Consider the following 23,516-nt stretch of genomic DNA (forward strand, 5'->3'; position numbering starts at 1 on the left):
CAGTATACAGTGCCCCATCAGACTCTCTGGATGAGTGCTCTCTACATTTCCTAAACAGGATTGAGGTGCCCCGAATCCCCACCACTACCAGTCTTGCTCTTGATGCTAAAATAACCACAGAAGACAGTTCCAGTCAGTCTAAAGCCAGGATCGTGCCCGCAAACAAGGCGCCTGGATTAAACAGCCTACCCCTTGAGTATTATAGCACTTTTTGTAGTGCTCCCTGCACCTCCCCCCCCCCCGGCTGCAGTGTATGAAGCAGCGCTGACGGCAGGGAAACTCCCCCCTTCGTTGTTTGAATCCCTCATAGTCTTCCTATGCAAAACAGGCACAGACCCCATATAACTACCATCATATCACCAGATAGCCATCTTGGGTGTGGATTATAAAATACTCTGGAAAATCCTCGCTGATCATTACACTTGGTTCCTCCCGGAATTTATTCACATAGGATTAGAATGGATTTGTTTCAAGACGCAGCACATCACAAAATATCTGCTGTCTCTTTCATATACAAGATCACTTCCGGGGACAATTTATGCAAGCAGCATGTCTAATACTAGATCTGGAAAAGTCATTTGATACACTGATGTGGCCTTATCTTTTCCTTGTACTCGCTCGCCTGGGTGTAGGCCCAAGACTGCTGGCTTATACTAAAATACTTTACACTAAACTGACCTCTAGAGTACGACTGGGTTGCTGTGTCTCTGCCCCCTTCTCAGTGCACCGGGAGACCAGACAGGGGTGTCTTGTCGTCTCTGCTATTTGCTTTGCAATGGAACCCCTGGCCATGCACATGAGGAAAGAGCGTTGCGAATGGGGTATACCACTAGTAGATAGGACCCACTCATTGTCGTTATATGCTGATGACTTGCTCATATATTTCTGTGACATCACCTTCGATCACTCGCCGCAGCCACAGGACTACGAGTGAACTGGGAGAAATCGGCTATATCCTCCCTCAATCCTGCCCAACCGGCACGATCCATCTAACGGTAAGAAACTCCCTTTTGTTGGCAAGCGGCGGAGCTCCGCTACCTGGGGATTCGCTTATATCACACTCCACTTGACATGTGTGAAGGCAACATTTGTGCAGAGTTGCCAGGCATCAGGGCACAAATTCATTTCTGGCAGTCACTCCCTAAGGCTCCAATTGGACGGACAACAATGGCAAAAATGGTTCTATTACCTTGACTCCTTTATTACCTTGCCATTCTTCTAGTTATCCCACCGCGTCCATTCTTCAAGGAATCAGATACCTTACTAGGTAATTTTATCTGGGGAACCACATGACAATGAGTAGCTCTTTGGAAACTACAATTACCAGTAAACCAAGGAGGTCTGTACACTCCATCAATCGAGGCCTACTATTTAGCAACGTAACTGCAGTGGCTTTTTATGATGGACTGCTGGACGAAATATGGGCTAGACTAAAGTTATTCCAGATGAAGGCAGTGATCATCGCCTGCCGATGGTCAATATGCATTGCCTGGAAAAGATATAGAACTCTAATGTTCATTTTTGTAGTGTTAATTCTCCCCAATCAAGTAATATACTGGAACATCAAGCGCTTCAGATCCGTCTGAATTTCTGTTAAGAGGGGCAGGTGTTTGGCTTTGTAGAGATCCTGCACTATTGATATTAGTCCAACCCTACGGTTTATTTATGGAAGAGCAGTTATTTAAACAGGAATATGTCTCACAGATGCTCGGTTGGTTTCTTTTGCAACACCAGATTTAGGATCTCAGATTTCCTCATATTTATCTTGTAGCCAGCCACCTATTTGAATCCTCTAATTTGGCATACCACAGTTGAAAGGGAGGTTCTTGGTCTCCAGAGTTAGGTAGGACAATGTTGGCTGCATAATTGCTATTTTACGCTCTTCCGAACTAAAATTTATGCCTTTTTTTTTTTAGATTTTGTTTACATATTGTAAACAGAAACAACACAGTGGTGCACATCATATAGTGTTGTGCATATCCATTCAAAGGCGCCAAAAACATCCACTGTCTCCCCCACCCTCCTTCACGTAAACAGCCTGTTATTCGCAGATTGTTGAACATGTCAGACTGATGGTGTGATACTTGTAATGAAAAGTAGTGGGGATGGAGGCAACCCTGACGAGTACCACCCTCCTCCCCCGCTTATAAATCAAACAACCAGGATTTCTGTCCTCTCAGCAAAGTTGTAAATGTGGGGAGATAATTCACTATCAATAGTGATATGTATTGTGAACTTATTCCACCCTTATGCAAAAAGGGCAGTTCACCTGGGTGAAAGCTTTTTCATGTGCTTCTTTTGAGCCTTCTCCACCAGACGGATTATGCATCTAGTATCATCATGTAGCTGTCTCCTTTTCATGAAGCTGGACTGATCCGAGTGGATGAAATCCAACAGAATGTCTTCTACTCTTTTGACTACGATTCTTTTGAAATGCATTGTGTCAATCTTGACAAGGGCAATAGGCCTATGTGCAAAACTGAAGGACCTTACCAAGCTCATGAAGAACTATTACAGTAGCTTCTCCCATAGATGGTGTCACCATATTTGTCTCTATAAACGTGTTGGATAGTTTATCCTGTTTTGGGGTAATTTCAGACATAAACGTTCTATAAAATTCATTCATGTATCCATTGGGGCCAGGCCCTTTGGCATTCTTCAATATTTTGATAGCCAGATTAAGATCATTTTCTGTGATAGGGTCTTATAGGCTGTCTCCCTATTTTCTATTTATCCTAAGTCAGCTTTAGAAATATATGCTTCTGGCTGTATGTGATAGTGATTACCTACAGCATATAAAGAGCTATAACATTTCCTGCAGCATAGAAAAAGCTATAACATTTCCTAATATTGTTCAATTTATCTGCTTCCCCCAGTAAAATGCCTCCTGTTTTGGGACATGTGCCTACTTTATGACTAACGCTGTAAGAGTTACATTTTAAAAGAAGCATTGAAAATGCAGTTGTTTTTAAAAAAATCATTTTTACTAGGTTTTTCAAGAACATCAACTAGTTCCCAGTGCAGTGCACGATAAAGTTAGTAAATATTTTAATTTACAAATGAGAGGAACATTTGCTTTCTGACAACCTCAAATAGGCATGTTTAGTAACAGTGTCCTGCAAGAATCAATGATACTGTCAAGTAAATAATAGTGTTCTGTAATGGTGGAAAGATTAAACATAAATTGGAAAATAGGTTAATAGACCATGATAACCTAGATGGGAATGATCTCAGGGAGGGAACAGCAAGACACAAGGCCATATAGAGTGGGGGAGAATGAGGTGGGATGAGCACAGCGAGGAGGGCCTAAGGCGGGAAACCGCACCGGTACGTACCGCAAACTAGGTATTGTTCATGGATGCTGGCAGTGGTGGAAGTGACAAGGAGGGTCTGCGCGGATAGGGGGGACGGTCGTCATTTTTAGTATGCTGTAGGAATTGTGTTTATAGGGTCGCCCAGTGGGAAGATATGGGTTGTTTGTTTAGGTGTTGTACCCCTTCGTAGTGAAAGGCAGCTTCCTCCACCGTCACCCATTTATGTACTGCACCATAGCAGGCCTCTAATGGCGGGGCTGTAGAGGAATACCATTGTAGGGTGAGTGCATGTTTAGCAAGGAGGAACGCCAAAGAGGCGAAGCGGGTGCGCACTTCGTATTGTTTGTGGTGCTTGAAGATGCCCAACAAGCATGCTTCTTAGGTGTTAATATCAGGCAATTCCGTGACCTCTCGTATGATGTTGTGGACTGCCTTCCAGTAGTGTTGGAGGGGTGGGCAGAACCATAACATATGTCTGGTGCAGCTTGCTTGCACGTTGGGGAACTAGCAGTTTATTTGAGCTGGGGTAAGATGCGCTCTGTGTAGAAGAAAGAATTGTATGCTCTTAAAGTCAGAGTTTCGAGATACCTGCTGAGGGAAATTCTAGGGCTTGCATCCATTCTTTATCGTGCAGCACTCTTTCATACTCATCCTCCCATTTCTGCCAGAGCGAGTCTAGGGGGACTGCTGGCAAGTCTTAGATGGCTTTGTAAAGCCAAGTGATAAGGAGCCGGCTATTTCCCATTATAAATGTAGTCTGCAATACTGGGTAGGTGACAGGTTCTGTGTCTGTAGTATTCTGTAGTATTCCATAGGACACAACAGGTGCAGAATAACAGTCTGTGAAGAAGAAATTGGCCTGGTGGGATGTTATAGTCTGTCATCAGTTGCTTGAATGAAAAGAGATGTCCGTCTACAAACAGATCGCCTACAGTCTGGATTGATTGACCCGTCCAAGATGTCATGTCTTGTTGTGTGTAGGTGCTAGCTTTATAGGAAGCTTCTACAGAGTAGTTAGGTATGTAGCAGACTCACATACAGGCTTTAAACTTTACTATTACGCAGTGCAAGTGAGAACAATAATAATGGTGGAAAGGTGACTTAGATAAACCATAGACTGGTATGCATTGGGCGACCATGGGGAGGTTGCTCTTGGACTTAATCTAAATACAGGAGGACACATGGCTCAGCAATGCTTGCCACACTACACCAGTCACTACCACATTTCAGCTATGGGACAAACTTGTGAAGAAATTAAGCCTCACATACTTTGTTTCCCCTTACATCCCTATACATTTTAACCAAGCAAAGTATGGCGTGTATTTTACTTTCACATTGGAAGTAGCATCCGATGGCTGTGGCATATCAATTGATACGACATAAAAAGAAAACAATCAAGGGTCAGGATTTGGATCTAAGCCAACCATGGGATATTCCTATCGTAATAAAAGGTAAGATGTAGCAATTATTGAGGAGTACAGGGCACAGACTTTTAGGAAAGGTACAAGTGTGATTATAGATGGCTCGCAAGCACTCAACTATAAGCTGTGTAAAGTTGCTACAAACTTAAAGCAATACCTGGACTAGATACAACCTGAGGCACACCACGTTATACTTGCAAAGAAACACCACTAGCTATAGTATACAAAATGAAAGGGCATAGAACAATGCGCAGTGATGGTCTGTGTAATTGTAGTCTAGGGTGTAGGGATTCAGTTCTATATTTCATGATATTTTGTGCAAAGGCATCAATTACTCCCAAAAAGTAAATTTGCTATATGACTTGCCAGTCTGTTAACTACTTCACCATAGCATCATACATATGGTATGTTTGGATAATAACAAGCTCCATCTGCGTAACAAAGTAGAATTGTAAAATGACAACTTTAATGTGTCACATGTGTTTAGGTACCTGATTTTATTTACTTTAGAGTGTAGGGGCCCAATTTAATTTTTGGCAGAAAGGATATTCCGCCACAATAGCGACAGAGTACCATCACACAAACAATGCAGTTCCCTGCCACATTTCGTTGTGGGCAGACCTTCATGTTAATCACCCCAGAAACTACTCTATCTCCACCGTGATTAATCCACTCCAACGGCGCCTTCGAGAGCAAGGGCTGTCGGAGAAATTATTACATGTCTATCCACCCAATTTGGATGGGTGGACATGTAGTCATTTCTTACTGTTTATTACTGCCAGGTAAAGCCTGGCAGTAAGGAATAGTAAAAACATTTTAATGCTTGCCCCACAGTGGGAGAAGGTTCTCATGCCAAGGGGAGCATTACTTTTTTTTCTTTACAAAAAGAAAATACTGTTTCAGAATTTTCTTTTTGAAAAGAAAAAAGATTACCGTTTGTTACAGGGCTGCGTCCTTCCAAAGCAGCCCTATAACAAACAGTAAAATATACTGACACAAATCACCGTGACAGGGGTTCCTGCCAGTGCTTTTATAAATGACCGCCTGTTGGATATATTTTTACATAGTTTTTACCAATGTGAACTGTATTATATATTAACGATGAAATGTGTTTTACTGTAATTTTCTATTGTTAAGGCAAAAGGGAAGAACAAAAATGTTTACAAACCAGAATGTATGCCAGCACAACATTTAGTACCACCTGATAATTGGTAAGCAGGGGGTTGTAGACTGGTGCTTAACACTTTCCAGAGCGGCTCAAAAAAACGTTCACACAATTTAAAATAGAGTTCCAGATTGACATGAGGAACCATCTGCATTATGCGCAAAAAAAGATCCTAGGTGATGCAGCCCACTCCGAGAGAGGTTCCTTTTTTCTTGGTCTGCAATATAAGCCTGTCTGGCTGTATTTTTTACCCAGATGTACATGAACTCATTTTTAACAGGAATTCATGTATTTTAGATGAGGCAATGCAGTTCTAATTAACCAATATGACAACAACATAATATTCACATTCAGGAAAAAAATGATGCCTCTGATATGCATCTCTTACATATTTTCATGTTTACATTCAAAGACCGAGACATTTAGGGCTGTTGCCATGGAACAAAATTCTGCAAAAACGTTTTCCGAGGGCTGCACAACGCAGCAGGGAATATTCCAATTTGTAGGGCTATCAATCAAGATCCTACGATGCAGAACGGCACCATATGTACAGTGTGCTAGCCAAAGCTGCTGAAAGGGTTGTGGTGGTGAAGACAAAATTAAACTTACATGTTGGGAGTGCACCAACTTGGTTCCTTTCTGGGGGGAGGTTGCAAAAATTCTGAAAGATAACTTAGGCTACCCACCCATGTTTGACCCTGGATCAGATTGGAATTTGGTATGGCAAAGTGGGGACACTGCAAAAGTAGCTGTCGTCATGTGGAAGAAGAACTCACCCTTGATGAATACATCACACTCGAACAGAAAACAATGGAAAGATCAATTAGCAACTTGCACACAAGATTTGATTGAATCTGAAAGACAGGGTAGACTAATGGAATATGGTTGTGGGAAAACCTGGCGCCTTTGCAATAGATACTGTACTCAAATATTTTATATATGTCAAAAGATCACACTGAACGTTTCCTTACGAGAAAAAACAATGAATATATTGTTTAAAAAATTATAATCCTCTGTTGCATCTGGTTGCAGAAGGTATGCAACGTTTTTTAAGTATGATTCTACAGCTTGTCTCATCCCATTGCAGAAGTAGCACTGATCCATTTTAAGCAGAAAAAAATCAGGTAGGATGTCTTACATTTGTAATCTCTCCCTTTTTCATCCTTACCTAAAACAGGAGATTTAATTTGTCATTTTTCCTTTGTGGAGGGATGCTGCAAAAAAACATGCAAACAATGATGTTTCCCATAAGGATGAAAGATTCTCCTCTCTCGGGCATGCATTTCGTGTTCAACAGAAAGCTTACATGTAAGACAGGATTAGTCAATCAAGGATGATGCCATGTTCAGTAAAGATTTTACTGGCAAAGAAGGAGCAAGTCTTGAAAAACTGAAATGGCAGATTTAAAAGAGGGAGATCTATAGCTCCAACCAAGTCAGCACTGTGAAGACTTGTTTGGTGAGCAAGTGCTTAATAAATGCAAATAGATAGTGGAATAGTATGAAATGCAGTTGAATGATGGAGTTCGCTTTAAATGCCTGTTTCGGGAGGGTTTATCCCGTTGCAAAGCCCTAGGTCTTTGGAAGTGGTCACTTGTTCCACATTAGCAGGAGACAGGTTCTCAGCAATGTCATTTAAAGTTCAGCACAGAAAGGACAAGAACTTGTTAGACTAAACAGTGCACTACTGTTACATCACAGAAGTTACAAAGGGAGTCAGTACAATGCAGGTAATCTTTCCAGCCTTTACATTGCAAGACTTTACTTCGCAGGTAAGTTATTTTTAAGCGTCCTAACCTAAAAATATATATGTATGTGCTCAATGTGAAATTATTAAATAACTAAGTAATTTTTAGGAATTTAGAACTAAATCAAGGTTACATGAACACTAAACTCATCCAACTCATCCATGACCTAGGAACTACGCAGGCCACACACCAGACCCAATCTTCACCTTCAGCGACCGCATCAGGTACAGCCATACCACAGAACTCACTTGGACAGACCATTCCATCGTCCACTTTGACATCAACAGCTCACGGACCTCCTGCCCCCAAGTCTTCACAATAACCCCCACCGCAGTTGGAGCAAAATCTCAAAGGACACATGAATTAACGACCTCAATACCACCCACTCCATCTCCTCCAACAACCTAGACCAGAATGTCAAACTTCAACAACTGGATCACCAACTGCTCCAACAGTGTCACTCCCATCACCAAAAACACTAACAGACAGTCCACCAAGCAGCCTAGCCAGTACAATGAAGACCTCAGAACAGCTAAACGACACTGTAAACAACTGGAAAGGACAGCAAGGACATGAGCGACAAAATCATCTTCAAGACAGCCATCAACATCTACCAGAGACTGTTGAGAGAATCGAAAAAAAGGCCTTAGCTTTATGCATCAAATCAAGCTCCAATAACATCAAAGAACTCTTCAACTGAGTCAAAGAATTCTAAAACCCACTCAGGTGCAACAAACAACATCTTCAATCTAGTTGAAGCCAGAATCAGCCACATACTCACCACCTTATTCAGTACTTCAATTGCTTTGGCCATCTTCCCTGAGGACGGGAAACATGCAGAAGTCCATGCCCTAATAAAGAAACCATCAGCAGGGAGAGCTAAGATGGCCACCTAGGAGGATGAACCTTGTCACAGCTCCGGCGATCACTGGTGTCGGGCACCACAGCCTCAGTTCCACTGGTGATCGTGAGGTCATTTATTTGATGGAGCTGTGAACCTCCCCACCCCCGCCCACGAGACAAAGCCTGGGGGTTGGGGCCCATCTCATCAGCACACAGAATACAAGACATACAGCATGGACGCGGCAATCAGGCTTAGCGCAGGGACCATGAAAAAGGCTCTGTGTGGATTGCGGGGGGACAGCAGCCTGCCTGAAACGTCAGAGGCGGGAGCGCTACAGAGTGTGCCAAAGAAGTAAGTCTGGGCCACCGGCGTTGAACTGCAAGTAACACGACACCTCTGCGGTGGCTTTGAGAGATCTTAGGTGACAGGGGCTGCCCACAGCCCTGGCGACTGAAGGGAGGTGCCACATAGAGATCAGAAAACAAAGCACACTGAGGGGGGGCACCCTGCAACACACAGACAAGGAGGACCCGGGACAATGCAAAGCACAATCCTCAGCACAGACGCGGGCAGAAGCTCCCGGAGGGAGCGGCACTCCCAAATGAAGTAGGGGAGGAGCCGTACTGCACAAAAGCAGCGGCATTTCAGGCTGAATAGCCCCAGGGTACCTAAACATGTCACAGGTGGCACACAGAGGACCCATTACCTACATAGGCCCCGGGAGAACAAATGGGGGCCCAACCCCTCCTTCATGGTAAGTAAATCAAAGGCCCAAATACAGTAGCATGATTGTGCCTCCAGGGACAATGGAAACAACTAAGGAAAAGGATTCTCCAAACCACAAAAGAGAGAGGACTGCGAGTATGCACTCAGCTTGTCCCCTATCCGGCAAGGCAGCTGAACAGTGACAAGGCTATTGTGATGATTTTTCATCGGAGGGCGCCTCAGCGAAGACGGTGCTGCCCAACCAGAACTGCGTTGCCCTACCAATAATACATTGCTGCTTGGTTCCTCACATGCACTCTCAGAGCTGGCTCTGACCATCACTGGGGAGGTGACCCCGGAGGGGTGCTCCCTGTTGCAATAACTGCTGCAATGTATAGCCCCACCCTTTGCCCCGTTATGGTGGGCGTGCAGAGGGCCGGACTCACTCGCCCTCAACCCTGACCTCATCAGCACCCCACTGCCGAACATGAATGCTAAAAGGGGCCTGGGCACAACGTCTAAGACCCACTACCCTATTAAGGAGGGACTGGCCATAATGGCGCAGAGTGTTGACCCTGGCAAGGAGCCTAGAGTGGTCCTCGACTCTGGAGATCACAAACCTAATCCTGGGTGGCAAAAGGGCCATCATGAAGAAAATAGATGGGTTGGCCATCACAATTGCGCTGCTGCGCTAGGACACAGAGAAGATAAGGGGCCATTTGAAAGATTTGGAAACTAGGGCCCATGGTGCGAACGAGGTGCTGCGGGCACACAGTAGTCAACCAGCAGACCAAGAGAGGCAACTACAGGTGCAGGAGGCTAAACTGGTGGACTTGGAGGACATGTTGTAGTGCAAAATATTCTCATTCTCTGTTTGCCCGCGGAGATGGAAACCACCCAGTGGAACAGTTTCTTGAATCTTGACTTGTCACTGTTTTGCCTGGGTTGGGAGATGAGGGGGATTGCCAGTGGACAGGGCCCAAGGAACAGCGGGCAGCAGACCCAAATATGGGCCCTGCCACGCATGCTGACATCACGGATGCTACGATACAAGGACAAGGTGGGCATATTGGCAGCAGGGCTTTGTGGAGTACAATGGGAATAGAATTTCTTTCTACCCGGGCTACGGAGTGGCCACCCAGCGGAGACGGAGGTCGTTTATGGAAGTGAAGCCGAAACTCAGGGACTGAGGACCGGACTATGCACTACTGCCACCAGCTTGTCTTTGAATAGATTTCCAAGAAAGGAGACGTTTCTTTGGTAACACAGAGGACGCTATGCAGTTCATTGAAAATCATTGACTAGAGACCTAAAGGGTGTCACATAACTACTGAAATGCAGCTACGATTGCTGGGAGGGTGGGATCACTGATGCTAATATATTCAAGCCTGTGGGAGGGGTAGGAACACTTTACAGTGGTTTGAGAATGTCTTGTTAGCTGACTGAGGTTGGAGAGGAATGCATGTACAACATTGTTCTCCAACATGTGTGTGAGACCTGGGGGGAGACTACTATACTGTACTGGAGACTACACGGGGACCCTGCGGGGGTATTGCACCAGGAGAGGGGCGATTGAAAGCAGTTCGGTGGGGGAGGGGGGGGTGGGATGACACTGTGTGTCAATTGTGGATGCTGGGTTGGTGTTGGGGGGGGGGGGCGGGGGAGGGGATCACAAACAGGGGCTATGTACTTCAGATAACCAGAGAGAGAGGCTAGGGAGAATCTGGTCCTGCGTGAGGAAACATCATGCAAAAATAGTGATGTTACAAGAGACACAACTACGACCACCAGAACACAAGAAACTACGGGCTAAATGGGGGTAGATTATGGCACTCTAGTTTCATCTCCTAGGCAGGTGGGGTGCTGTTGTGGGTGGATGCTAGTGTTCCCCTCAGAGTGATGGCTGAACAAAAGGCAGCGGATGGCCAGTATGTAGGCGAAGAGGGCGAGATAGGAGGTAGACCCACAGTGCTACTGGCACGTATGCCCCAAACATTGACACGCCTGACTTTTTGAGACAGTAGTACAAACCCTAACACTTTAGGCCCACAACAATGGGCTCTTGAAGGGCGACTGCAATTGTGTACTTGTGATGCTATTAATTGTGTTTGACCAATGACTTTGTGTTTCACAACTGCGCATATTAGTTGCTCAATGTTCACCAGTAGCACATTGTGGGGGTCATTCTGACCCTGACGGGCGGCGGAGGCCGCCTGCCAGAGTTCCCCCCTCCAGAACACCGCTCCGCGGTCATAAGACCGCTGCGGTGATTCTGGCTTTTGCACTGGGCTGGCGGGCGGCCGCCAAAAGGCCGCCCGCCAGCCCAGTGCAAAAGAGCCTTCCCACGAGGACGCCGGCTCAGAATTGAGCCGGCGGAGTGGGAAGGTGCGACGGGTGCAGTGGCACCCGTCGCGTATTTCAGTGTCTGCAATGCAGACACTGAAATACAATGTGGGGCCCTCTTACGGGGGCCCCTGCAGTGCCCATGCCATTGGCATGGGCACTGCAGGGGCCCCCAGGGGCCCCACGACAACCCATACCGCCATCCTGTTCCTGGCGGGAGAACCTCCAGGAACAGGATGGCGTCATGGGTTGTCAGAATCCCCCATGGCGGCGCAGCAAGCTGCGCCGCCATGGAGGATTCTTTTGGGCAGCGGAAAACCAGCGGGAGACCGCCGGTTTTCCCTTTCTGACCGCGGCCAAACCGCCGCGGTCAGAATGCCCTGCGGGGCACCGCCAGCCTGTTGGCGGTGCTCCCGCCGACCCTGGCCCCGGCGGTAGTGAACCGCCGGGGTCAGAATCACCCCCTATATGTTTTGTTCAGTTTAGCTGCCTATTGGCTTTCACATGGCATTAGCCATTACATTCTGTATTCAGTTTAGCTGCCTATTGACTTTGACATGGCATTAGACATTACATTCTGTATTCAGTTTAGCTGCCTATTGGCTTTGACATGACATTAGCCATTACATTCTGCATTCAGTTTAGCTGCCTATTGGCTTTGACATGACATTAGACATTACATTTGATATTTAGGTTAGCTGCCTATTGGCTTTAACGTGGGGTTAGACATTGCAGTTGAGACATTGCAGATGAGCTGTGTTTTTCCAAGCTGTGTTTTTTTCACACCAGACCTTAGCTGATAAGAGCACGTAGATTTTGTGTTTACCTCGCAATCCAGTCTGAGAGCGAGGGAGCACAGGAGAATTGGCCACTCTCCAAGTTTCTTCGGTTTTCACACTGAGTTTGCTTTTAAGGATGACTCTGGACTACGGTGAGGTGGATTGAATCTGCTTGACTTCAGACAGGAGCTCGACGTCAGTTGCCTGTCTCCCGTTTGGGTAGAAAATCTCTTTCTCGCAGTTGACCGGAGTCATCAACTTGCAGACCCCAGAAAGATGAAGCTGAGCTATAGGCCATATGGTAATGAATTTTGACTTTTATGCTTTGCTTTGAAGTTATGCTATAATATAATCACATATATTTGCTGTGTACATTGCAACTGAGAAGTACTTTGATATGTTTTGCTTTCATTGCTGCGACCACTTTTGAACGTGTGCTTCCAATCTACTAATTTTGTCTCTCAGGAACCTTGCGGTGGGGATTTAATAACAATAAATGTCTTCTTTAAACTCAGAAGTGCATTCCAGAGCGCTTCTGTAAGCTCGGTTATGAGATAAGAGGGAAAGCAGAACAGTACTGGACATTTAGACAATTCCAGGCCTAACACCAGACCACTTGGCAGATCCTCCAGGGCCCTAACTTCAGGCTATGGACACATTCAATCTACTGATGTTCTGGAGAACACGGCATGGCATTATGAGGAATTACTCTTTCTATCTTCCCCCGCACGGGGCATTCTCTAGGATAGACTCCAGAACAAATTGAGCAATATTGGGTAACCCAATATTTGGACTGCATGCTATCAGACCGTGCTCTATCTGTGGTAGAGCTGTTAAATCAAATATATGTGGTACCAATTCCACAGTGGTGTCTACAGCAATGAGCGCTACTGGACCAAGTGTTCTGGGAGGAAATCAGGGAGGCAATACACAAGTACAGTGGAATCAGCTGGGATGCTCTGGGAGACATTCAAAGTGACTATACCGGGTAAATGCTTGGCCACAACATATGGGGTGCACAAATCCTGGGAGCACACAGTCATAACACTAGAACGAAGGATCGCTGACAGGCCCCACATACTGCATAGGTGTGGGAAACGCGACAGGGATTGCAGGAGCAAGTGGATGAGGCCCGGGACACCCTTGGGAAGCACAACTATAAAACGTAACAGAAATACAACACGAAAAGGGGGACTACCCTGGCAGACTATTAGCTTGGTTAGTTAATAGAGAAAGAGGGGGGAATGTGGTGGTATTAATCAAAGACGTAAATGGGGTGTCTTTGACCACTCACTGGGATGTTCCATCCCTTTTCGCGGAATTCTACAAGACACTATATACAAAAACGGGCCAAGATGATACAAGAGGCACAGCACCTATTCTTGATGTGGCATATATTCTCAAGGCAGATGAAGCTGCAAGAGCGACTCTGAATGCACCACTGGATTAGACGGACATAAGATGAGCCCTCAAACATTAACACAGGAAAGACACCGGGTACAGATGAGCTTAGTGTTGCATTTTACCAGACATACATGGATTTGCTATGGGAGCCACTGCTAGCTGTGTATACGGAAGCCTTTGAAAAGGGTGTGTTGCCGGGTGTTTTTTTAAGTGGCCAATAATAACACCAGAGAAGTGTATGATACAGGGAATGGATGCAGATAAGATTTTAGGTATAGATTGATAACATTCTCTATTCATATTGAATATTAGCTTGCTTTTAATGATCCCAAAGTCACCAGCCTGACACATAATTAAGAGGCGTCCCAAACACATCCCCCTTGAGCATTCCTCTACTGTTACACTATATCATCAGTGTTCTGCATGGCTAGTTTCTAACTGATGTAGATGCTTTCACGGCTTACATTTTGGGCATTGCAGCCTACGGCTGATTTCTTAGGCTAGACAGATTTCAGCAATTGAGTGTCCTGCAATACTACTGCCAATTAGGTTTGTCAGGTGTGGAACAGAGCATATTGGGCTGGGGAGAGGGTACGGGGGAGGACGATGTCACAAGTTAGGGAGGGTGGTAGAGTCTACTTGGAGTGGTTATAATAAAGGGAAGGATGTCTACGGCAATAAGAAAAATGTCATGCCTGAAACACTGTCTTCTGAAGTACTACTTACCTAGATTGTATATCACCTTGTTAGTATTGCAAACTGTATCCATTTTAATACTGCCAATAAAATGATTTTTAAATTAAAAAAAAGCATCCCAAGGCTTCACTACATGATAGCTGAAGAAAACCAATCGACCAATATGATTGATCACTGAGAGACACTGCTAGTGGTTACTATTATGTTCATGAAATTAGGGAAATCCCTATAGTCACAAAGACGTTTATAAACCATGTGAGCAAACATTTCCCCTAAACCAACACTGAATTCTAGTTAGCCAGATGGGTCATTTAGGAAAGGTTTAAAAGTAGTAAGGGCTTAGACCCATACCAGGAAAACAAACAGCTTGAGTAACCAGTGTTGCAATACATGTGCCAGAGTGTGGCAAACTGATTTGTTGGGGTAATAGAGTGAGTTCTTCCACCAGACAAACAGGCTTTTGAAGCAAAGCTTGTAAATTTGACAGCACCGACTCATATGTCTAATCATGTACAAGGCCATTTATACATAATATGCTTTTGACTGTGTAGTAATATTATCTTCGCCCCATACTACTACTGTTGCCTTACTAGTCCTTTTTGAGTAGTATGTATTTCAAAACATATATCGAATAAGTAGATGTGGAGGGAATAAGTAAACTACAAGAATAGGGAGAAAAGGTAGTGTGCGAGTGACCACAACTGGATGCTCAATCTTTATGGGCACTAAGGGCTAAAACAAGGATGGAAAATTATCCTGTTGCTTAGGGTGACTAGACCAACAGAGGTATTCATCCAATTCATGACCTATTGACCTGCTGTTTCTCTTACTTGTAGGGAATTTCTCTGTTACTTGCAATTTAAAAAGTTCCCCTTTGACAAAAAGAAGCAATAGGCTATAAAGTAAATTATCCCAAAAATCGATTTATAATACTTGCAGGATTGGAGAACATGAGTGAAGGAACACTGGAGCCTAAGAAGGAAGTTGCAAAATTGAATAAAGTGTAATAGGCAAAGACTAAAACTCAATTTCCCAAATGCAGACACATTCTCTTCCTAAAAGATTGCTTACTTGCGATCTGCTCACTTCCACTAGTTGCTGGTAAAGCACTTTAAAGAGCTGGAGAAACTTTGATGAATGCTCAATGATTTTGTCCATTTGGTCGAGAAGAAGCGGGCCATCTCCGGGCCGATTCGGGCCCGAGTGAGAGCACCGAGTTGGGGGCTGGCCCAGGGAGCTGCTGTGCCCTTGCCGCGACTCCGGGAGGAGTTCTTGGGCGGAGTCGGACCGGCCGGCCGGAAAGGGACCGGCGGCCTAATTCTGCGATCGAAGCCGCGGCCTTGAGTTGCACGGCGGGCCGCCGCGGGGCAGGAGCGGACGGCCCGGAAGCGGTCTGGACCCCGGCCGGGTCTCCCCGCTGCCTCGGAGGTGCTGGGGCGGCCGACAGGGGCCCGGGGGGCCTGCCCTGGGAAGCGGTAGGGCGGCGCTGCAGTGAGATGCGGGCACGGCCCCTGTGAACGCTGGGGCTGGCCCGTGAATACAAAGACGCCAGGGAGGCGGTGCGGCCTCGAAATTGAATTGAGCCGGGACCGGCTGCCATATCGACAAGAGGGGGCTACAGCCCTGAGTGTGGAGAGAGCGGCGGAGGGCCCAGCTGCCGGGGGACCCCGGCAGGCCCCTGGGGGCCACAGCAGAACCATTGAAGGCCGGTGAGGCGGATGAAAGAGCGCCCTGGCTTGGGGCAGGAGCCAATTCGCGAACGCGCTGGGCTGTGGTCCCTCGGAGCTTGGCTGGGGGCGAGGTGGGGCCGACCCCCAGGCAGGATTTAACCAGCGAGGGAGAGAAAAAGCTTAGAGAAGACGCCGAGTGAGGAGGCAAAACCCTACAAAAGAAGCAGAGGGCAGATTATCTAACGGGTGGAGCCCGCAGACCGCTCCAAGCACCCCGGAGCGCCGGCGGCCCCTACGTGAGTGGCACTGCGGATGGAGCCCGAGGGGTGAGTGAGTGAACCTGGTCAAGACGCAGATGCTGCCGCTGCAGGGGGAACAGTGAAGAAGTGGCTGAGATACCACGGGGAAGGGTGACCGAACCGAGACCACGACGCACTAAAGGGCCTGAGCGGAGGGGCGTAACCCTAGGCACGCAGTGCGCGGCAGAGCCAACAGGACCACCGGAGCTGAAAAGAGTGGCAGGTTGCCATGAACTGACAACCGGGGGCCCCGGCTCCGTAACCGGAAATCAGAGGCGACCGGTGGTGTGACTGGAACCTACTTGGGACCACCCGGGGGGCTACGGAGCGGCCTACTAAGACCAGGGAGCGGTGGCAAGGACGGAGAAGAACACACAATAACGTTTGGCCCATTGCTGGGGCCCCTGGGGTGCGACCCCTGATTCGTCCGATGTCCCCCAAGAGCCGTCACAAGAATAGAACCATGGACCCCGCGGTGCCGCCGGGGCACAAAGAAGCGGACGCACAGGACCATGCACAAGTTAAAGTACAGGACACCTTAGATAAAATACTAGGGGCGATAGAAGACACAAAGACAACATTACAACGGGACATCAACCAAGTCGCGGTTGAGGTGGGTCTACTGAGAGCGGATCACCATAAACTGGTAGACAGAGTTAAAGAAACGGAATCCACGTTGGCGGACATCGTACCGAAGCAAAAAGACCTGGCGGCTGAAGTGACTTCCCTTGCTGACAGAGTGGCACGACTTGAAAAGAAAGCTGAGGACGCGGAAGGCAGGAACAGGAGGAACAACGTACGCGTGGTGGGCCTCACTGAGGGGGCCGAGGGGACGAACATGATGGAATTTCTGGAGAAGTGGTTCAACACGACAGTTGCACCTGGGTGCCTGACTCCCTTTTACACGCTGGAGGGGGCGCATCGGGTGCCATCGAGGACTCTTGCCCCTGGTAGACCTCCCCGTGCTGTGAACGCCAAACTATTACACTATAGAGACAGAGACATCCTCTTGCAGAAGGCCAGAGAGTCCGGCCCGTTTAAAGTAGCGAACGGGGAGGTGACACTATTTCCGGACTTTACACTGGAGGTTCAGAACAAACGTGCATCGTTTCTGGCAGTCAAGAGGGCCCTAAGAGAGGAAAGGATCGAGTATTCGCTGCTCTATCCAGCCAGATTAAGAGTGATGTTGGAAGGGAAGACCACATTCCTCCAGTCTCCAGAGGAGGCATGGGAATGGCTAGAGTCACATGGGTCCCAAACGGGGCGATCGGCGCGAGGGGACCCGGTTGGGGGTGGGCCTCGCCGGGCCCCAAGGGGACGGAAAACCAGAGATCGCCCACGACTAACACCAACGCAAACACAGAAAGAATAGGGCAGGAAAGCGGCCCTGGAGGCGGCGGCCCGCGTGGGTGGAGAGGTGTCTCCCCAGGAGGGCTCCGAGGAGGAGTCGGACGACACACTGGTGTCCTCTGCCGGAGAGATGGGGTGCTCGGCTAGTGCCCCGAAGGTGACTCCGCAGACGGCTGACGAACTTGGCTAATCCAAAAGCCGCAAAAGGCCCTGGAGATACGGCACAACGTGAGAACAAGCGGCCCCTCCGGACCTGGCCGACCCCCTGATCAGAACCTCGCCTGCCTAGTCAGGCTGGCGAGTACTGCTGGCACACGTTTGAAAAAAGTTGCACTGTTGCACAGGTTACTGGGCAACCTACAGTTTGGGAGGCGCCCTGGGGTTTGGGAGTTCGGGAACACAGTTACAAGTTAAAATGGCAAAGTGGGTGGTGAAGCCCGACTATAGCAAAAGGCTGAATATGTGAAGGGGCAAATCCGAGCCCCGGGAGAGCTGGGGACACTTTTACCAGACTGATACACAGAGATGGCAGACTACAATCTCTTAACATGGAACGTCATGGGGATGGGTACGCCGGCTAAGAGACATAGAATTCTCTCCTACCTAAAGAGAAGGGGGGTACAGGTGGCAATGCTACAGGAGACCCATCTGGCATCAGGGGAGGGAGAAAAACTGATGCGCAGATAGAGGGGACAGGTGTTTGCCACAGAGTATTCGGCTTACGCAAGGGGTGTACTGATATGGATCAGAGTAGGGGTCCCGCTAACAGTAGACGCTTCCAACACAGACCGGGAGGGCAGATTTGTGCTACTGGAGGGGAGGCTACATGGTACCCCGATAGTCCTGAATTGCATCTACGCCCCTAACCAGGACCAGGTCTCCTTCATGACAGGTTTATCGAGCCACCTCACCCGCCAATGCACTGAAGAATTATTAATTGGGGGAGACTTCAATGCAGTACTTGACATAAACGCGGATAGGTCAACCCCGCCACTCCAAGGGGCAGTGGCAACAAAAACAGCCAAAAGACTGTGCGAATGGTTGAGCACCTGGGGGCTGATGTCTGGCGAGAGCAACACCCAAATGTTAGAGACTACTCGTATTACTCGGGCCTCCACCGGGTGCACACTAGAATTGATAGAGTGGTTTGCACAGCGGGTCTGATGAGTAACATGACACGCTCTGAATACCTTGCCCGCACTTTATCTGACCATAATCCCCTGTTGCTGACGTTAAGGGCATCGGAGGACAGACCCCCCCATACCATCCTGGAGATTTACCCCCGCAGCACTTGAGGATCAAGCATACAGAGAGGCCCTGCGCTGCCACCTGGCAGAACATATTGAGGTAAACAGTGGATCCACCCCTTCTAGGGCTACGGAATGGGAAACACTCAAGGTGGTGACGAGGGGCTTCTGCCTGGGGCAGTCGGTGGGGATGAAACGTGCACTCGGAAGGGAATTGGTTACCCTGGAGAAGGACATGCATGAGGGGGAACTGAGACGGGGTCTTGCAGCTCAGGAGAACGAGGAATATAACCGTGTCCGCAGAGAACAGTCCCGGATTGAGGAGCAGCTTAGGTGCCATAGCAGGCAAAAATATCTGGCATCCCTACAAGCGGTGGAGGGCAGATCGGGGAGACTGCTGGCGTGGCTGGTGCGCCCAGGTGGGTATAGCGAGCCCATTACGAGTGTACTAGATGGGGGGGGACACCGCAGACTCAGACCAGGCCCCATAAATGACGCATTTAGGGAATATTATACACAGCTATATGGGAGGCCTGGTGACCTGGGGCCAGAGGCCTTTGATAACTTTCTACAGCAAATCCCATTGCCAACACTGAACCCAGAAGAGAGAGAGAGCCTGGGGGGACCAGTGACAGCGGAGGAAATAGGCGAGGCCATAGCGCAATTAGCCCCCGGGAAGACCCCTGGTACAGACGGTCTCCCTATGGATTTTTATAACAAATATAAATCTCTATTGGCACCCCAACTTGTGGAACTGTACTCTGAGGCATTACACTGCGGGGAGTTGCCACGCACATTACGTGAGGCCTTGGTGGTGCCACTCCCCAAGACAAGCGCCAAGGAAGCATCAGTGACGGACTTTCGTCCTTTATCGATGCTAAACAGCGACTTTAAGATCCTTAGTAAGATCATGGCTGGCCGGTTGCTCCCTCTCATGACCACACTTGTGCATGCAGACCAGAACGGCTTTGTTCCTGGTCGTAACACCTCTGGTGTTGGGTCGGAGTGTTACAAGTTGTTTTTCTTCGAAGAAGTCTTTCGAGTCACGGGACCGAGGGACTCCTCCTCTTTGTCTCCATTGCGCATGGGCGTCGACTCCATCTTCGATTGTTTTCCCCGCAGAGGGTGAGGTAGGAGTTGTTTGTTAGTAATAGTGCCCATGCAATGGAGTGAATAAGTATGTACCTATTTAAGATTTAATATATTTACAAATGTACAAAGTTGAGGCTAACTTCCAAACGGCTACAGGCTCCCGGGGAGGTGGGTGGGCACATGTGAATCTTCAGCGACTGATGCCACGAACAGATGTACACTGGGTAAGTGACATTTTCAGTTCGATGGCATCTGTCGCTGTAGATACACATGTTGTGCATAGACTAGTAAGCAGTTATCTCCCCAAAAGCGGTGGCTCAGCCTGTAGGAGTGGAAGTAGTCTGAAATAAGGTTCTTAGTACGGCTTGACCTACTGTGGCTTGTTGTGCGGATAGCACGTCTACACAGTAGTGCTTGGTAAATGTGTGAGGCGTAGACCATGTGGCTGCCTTACATATTTCGTGCATTGGAATATTCCCCAGGAAGGCCATTGTAGCGCCTTTCTTTCTGGTTGAGTGTGCCCTTGGTGTAATGGGCAGTTGTCTTTTTGCTTTAAGGTAGCAGATTTGGATGCACTTAACTATCCATCTGGCTATACCCTGTTTCGATATTGGGTTTCCTGCGTGAGGTTTTTGAAATGCAATAAACAGTTGTTTAGTTTTTCTGATGTTTTTAGTTCTGTCGATGTAGTACATTAGTGCTCTCTTGACGTCTAATGTATGTAGTGCCCTTTCAGCTATGGAATCTGGCTGTGGGAAGAACACTGGTAGCTCTACCGTTTGATTTAGATGGAACGGTGAAATAACCTTTGGCAAAAATTTAGGATTGGTCCTCAGGACTACTTTATTTTTGTGTAGTTGGATAAAAGGTTCTTGTATTGTAAACGCCTGAATTTCACTTACTCTTCTTAGAGATGTGATGGCGATGAGAAATGCAACTTTCCAGGTTAGGAATTGTATTTCGCAAGAATGCATAGGTTCAAAGGGTGGACCCATGAGTCTTGTTAAGACGATGTTGAGGTTCCATGAAGGAACAGGTGGTGTCCTTGGTGGTATAATTCTTTTGAGGCCTTCCATAAACGCTTTAATGACAGGTATCCTAAATAGTGAAGTTGAATGGGTAATCTGCAGGTATGCAGATATTACTGCGAGGTGTATTTTAATGGAAGAGAAGGCCAGGTTCGATTTTTGTAAGTGTAGTAAGTAACCCACTACATCCTTTGGAGATGCGTGTAATGGTTGAATTTGATTCTGATGGCAGTAGCAAACAAACCTTTTCCATTTGCTTGCATAGCAGTGTCTAGTGGATGGTCTTCTAGCTTGCTTTATGACTTCCATACATTCTTGTGTGAGGTTTAAGTGTCCGAATTCTAGGATTTCAGGAGCCAGATTGCTAGATTCAGCGATGCTGGGTTTGGATGCCTGATCTGTTGTTTGTGTTGTGTTAACAGATCTGGCCTGTTGGGCAACTTGACGTGGGGTACTACTGATAGGTCTAGCAGTGTTGTGTACCATGGTTGCCTTGCCCATGTTGGTGCTATCAGTATGAGTTTGAGTTTGTTTTGACTCAATTTGTTTACTAGATATGGAAGGAGAGGGAGAGGGGGAAAAGCGTACGCAAATATCCCTGACCACTTCATCCATAGGGTATTGCCTTGAGACTGCCTGTGTGGGTATCTGGATGCAAAGTTTTGGCATTTTGCGTTCTCCTTTGTTGCAAATAAGTCTATTTGAGGTGTTCCCCAACGTTTGAAGTAAGTGTTTAGAATTTGGGGGTGAATTTCCCATTCGTGGACTTGTTGGTGATCTCGAGAGAGATTGTCTGCAAGTTGATTCTGGATCCCTGGAATAAACTGTGCTATTAGGCGAATGTGGTTGTGAATTGCCCATTGCCATATTTTTTGTGCCAGAAGGCACAGCTGTGTCGAGTGTGTCCCCCCCTATTTGTTTAGATAATACATTGTTGTCATGTTGTCCGTTTTGACAAGAATGTATTTGTGAGTTATGACTGGTTGAAATGCTTTTAATGCTTGGAAAACTGCTAGTAGTTCGAGGTGATTTATATGCAGCTTTCTCTGATGTACGTTCCATTGTCCTTGTATGCTGTGTTGATTGAGGTGTGCTCCCCACCCTGTCATGGAAGCATCTGTTGTTATCACGTATTGTGGCACTGGGTCTTGGAAAGGCCGCCCTTTGTTTAAATTTATATTGTTCCACCATAGAAGCGAGAGGTATGTTAGGCGGTCTATCAACACCAGATCTAGAAGCTGACCCTGTGCTTGTGACCATTGTGATGCTAGGCACTGTTGTAAGGGCCGCATGTGCAACCTTGCGTTTGGGACAATGGCTATGCATGAGGACATCATGCCTAGGAGTTGTAATATCATCTTCGCCTGTATTCTTTGTGTTGGATACATGCGTTGTATAATCTTTTGGAAATGTTGAACCCTTTGTGGACTTGGAGTGGCTATTCCCCTTGTTGTGTCTATTGTCGCTCCTAGGTATTGTTGTACTTTGCACTGCAGAATGTGTGATTTCGCATAGTTGATGGTGAAACCGAGTTTGTAGAGGGTTTGTATGACCTGATCTGTGTGGTGTGAGCACCTTGTCAGTGAGTCGGTCTTGATTAGCCAGTCGTCTAGATACGGGAATACGTGTATTTGCTGCCTTCTGATGTGTGCAGCCACTACTGCTAGGCATTTTGTGAAGACTCTTGGTGCAGTTGTTAAACCGAACGGCAATACTTTGAATTGGTAATGTATTCCTTTGAATACGAACCTTAGGTATTTTCTGTGCGACGGATGTATTGGTATGTGGAAATACGCATCCTTGAGATCTAAGGTTGTCATGTAATCTTGTTGCTTTAGCAATGGTAACACTTCCTGTAGCGTGACCATGTGAAAGTGTTCTGATTTGATGTATGTGTTTAGTGTTCTGAGGTCTAGGATTGGTCTCAGTGTTTTGTCCTTCTTTGGTATTAGAAAGTACAGTGAGTAAACTCCTGTATTTCTTTGTGCATCCGGTACCAGTTCTATGGCGTTCTTTTGCAGTAATGCTTGAACTTCTATTTCTAGGAGGTCCGAATGTTGTTTTGATATATTCTGTGTTCTTGGTGGTATGTTTGGAGGGATTTGTAGAAATTCTATGCAATAACCATGTTGGATAATTGCTAAGACCCAAGTGTCTGTTGTTATTTTCTCCCATGCTTGGTAATACTGACCTATTCTTCCCCCCACTGGTGTTGTGTGGAGGGGATGAGTGACGTGTGAGTCACTGTTTGGTTGTAGGTGTTTTGGGGCTTTGGAATCTTCCCCTGCTTCTAGGGAATTGTCCTCCTCTATATTGGCCCCGAAAGCCTCCCCTTTGGTACTGTCCCTGGTAGGTGGACGGTCTTGAATGTGAGGTACTGGCCTGTGTGGCTTGGCCCCGAAACCCCCCTCT

General features: G+C 47.1%; 1 protein-coding gene across 3 annotated transcripts in view; it reads right to left on the bottom strand.

Annotated features, from left to right (window-relative positions):
• Positions 1-23,516, bottom strand: part of GGA3 (golgi associated, gamma adaptin ear containing, ARF binding protein 3) — a 525,496-nt gene that overhangs the window by 412,378 nt on the left and 89,602 nt on the right. The window contains exon 1 of one of the 3 annotated variants that reach the window (XM_069200129.1): positions 15,490-15,607. The exons of 1 other annotated variant lie outside the window; for it this stretch is intronic. In XM_069200129.1, the coding sequence (XP_069056230.1) occupies positions 15,490-15,576 (87 nt within the window). In that variant the 5' untranslated portion in view covers positions 15,577-15,607. Of the gene's footprint in view, positions 1-7,068; positions 7,088-15,489; positions 15,608-23,516 lie in introns of those variants that run through there. One more of the 3 variants, XM_069200130.1, reaches the window with a different exon arrangement.

Source organism: Pleurodeles waltl, chromosome 7 (genome assembly GCF_031143425.1).
Source record: "Pleurodeles waltl isolate 20211129_DDA chromosome 7, aPleWal1.hap1.20221129, whole genome shotgun sequence".
Taxonomy (NCBI): domain Eukaryota; kingdom Metazoa; phylum Chordata; class Amphibia; order Caudata; family Salamandridae; genus Pleurodeles; species Pleurodeles waltl.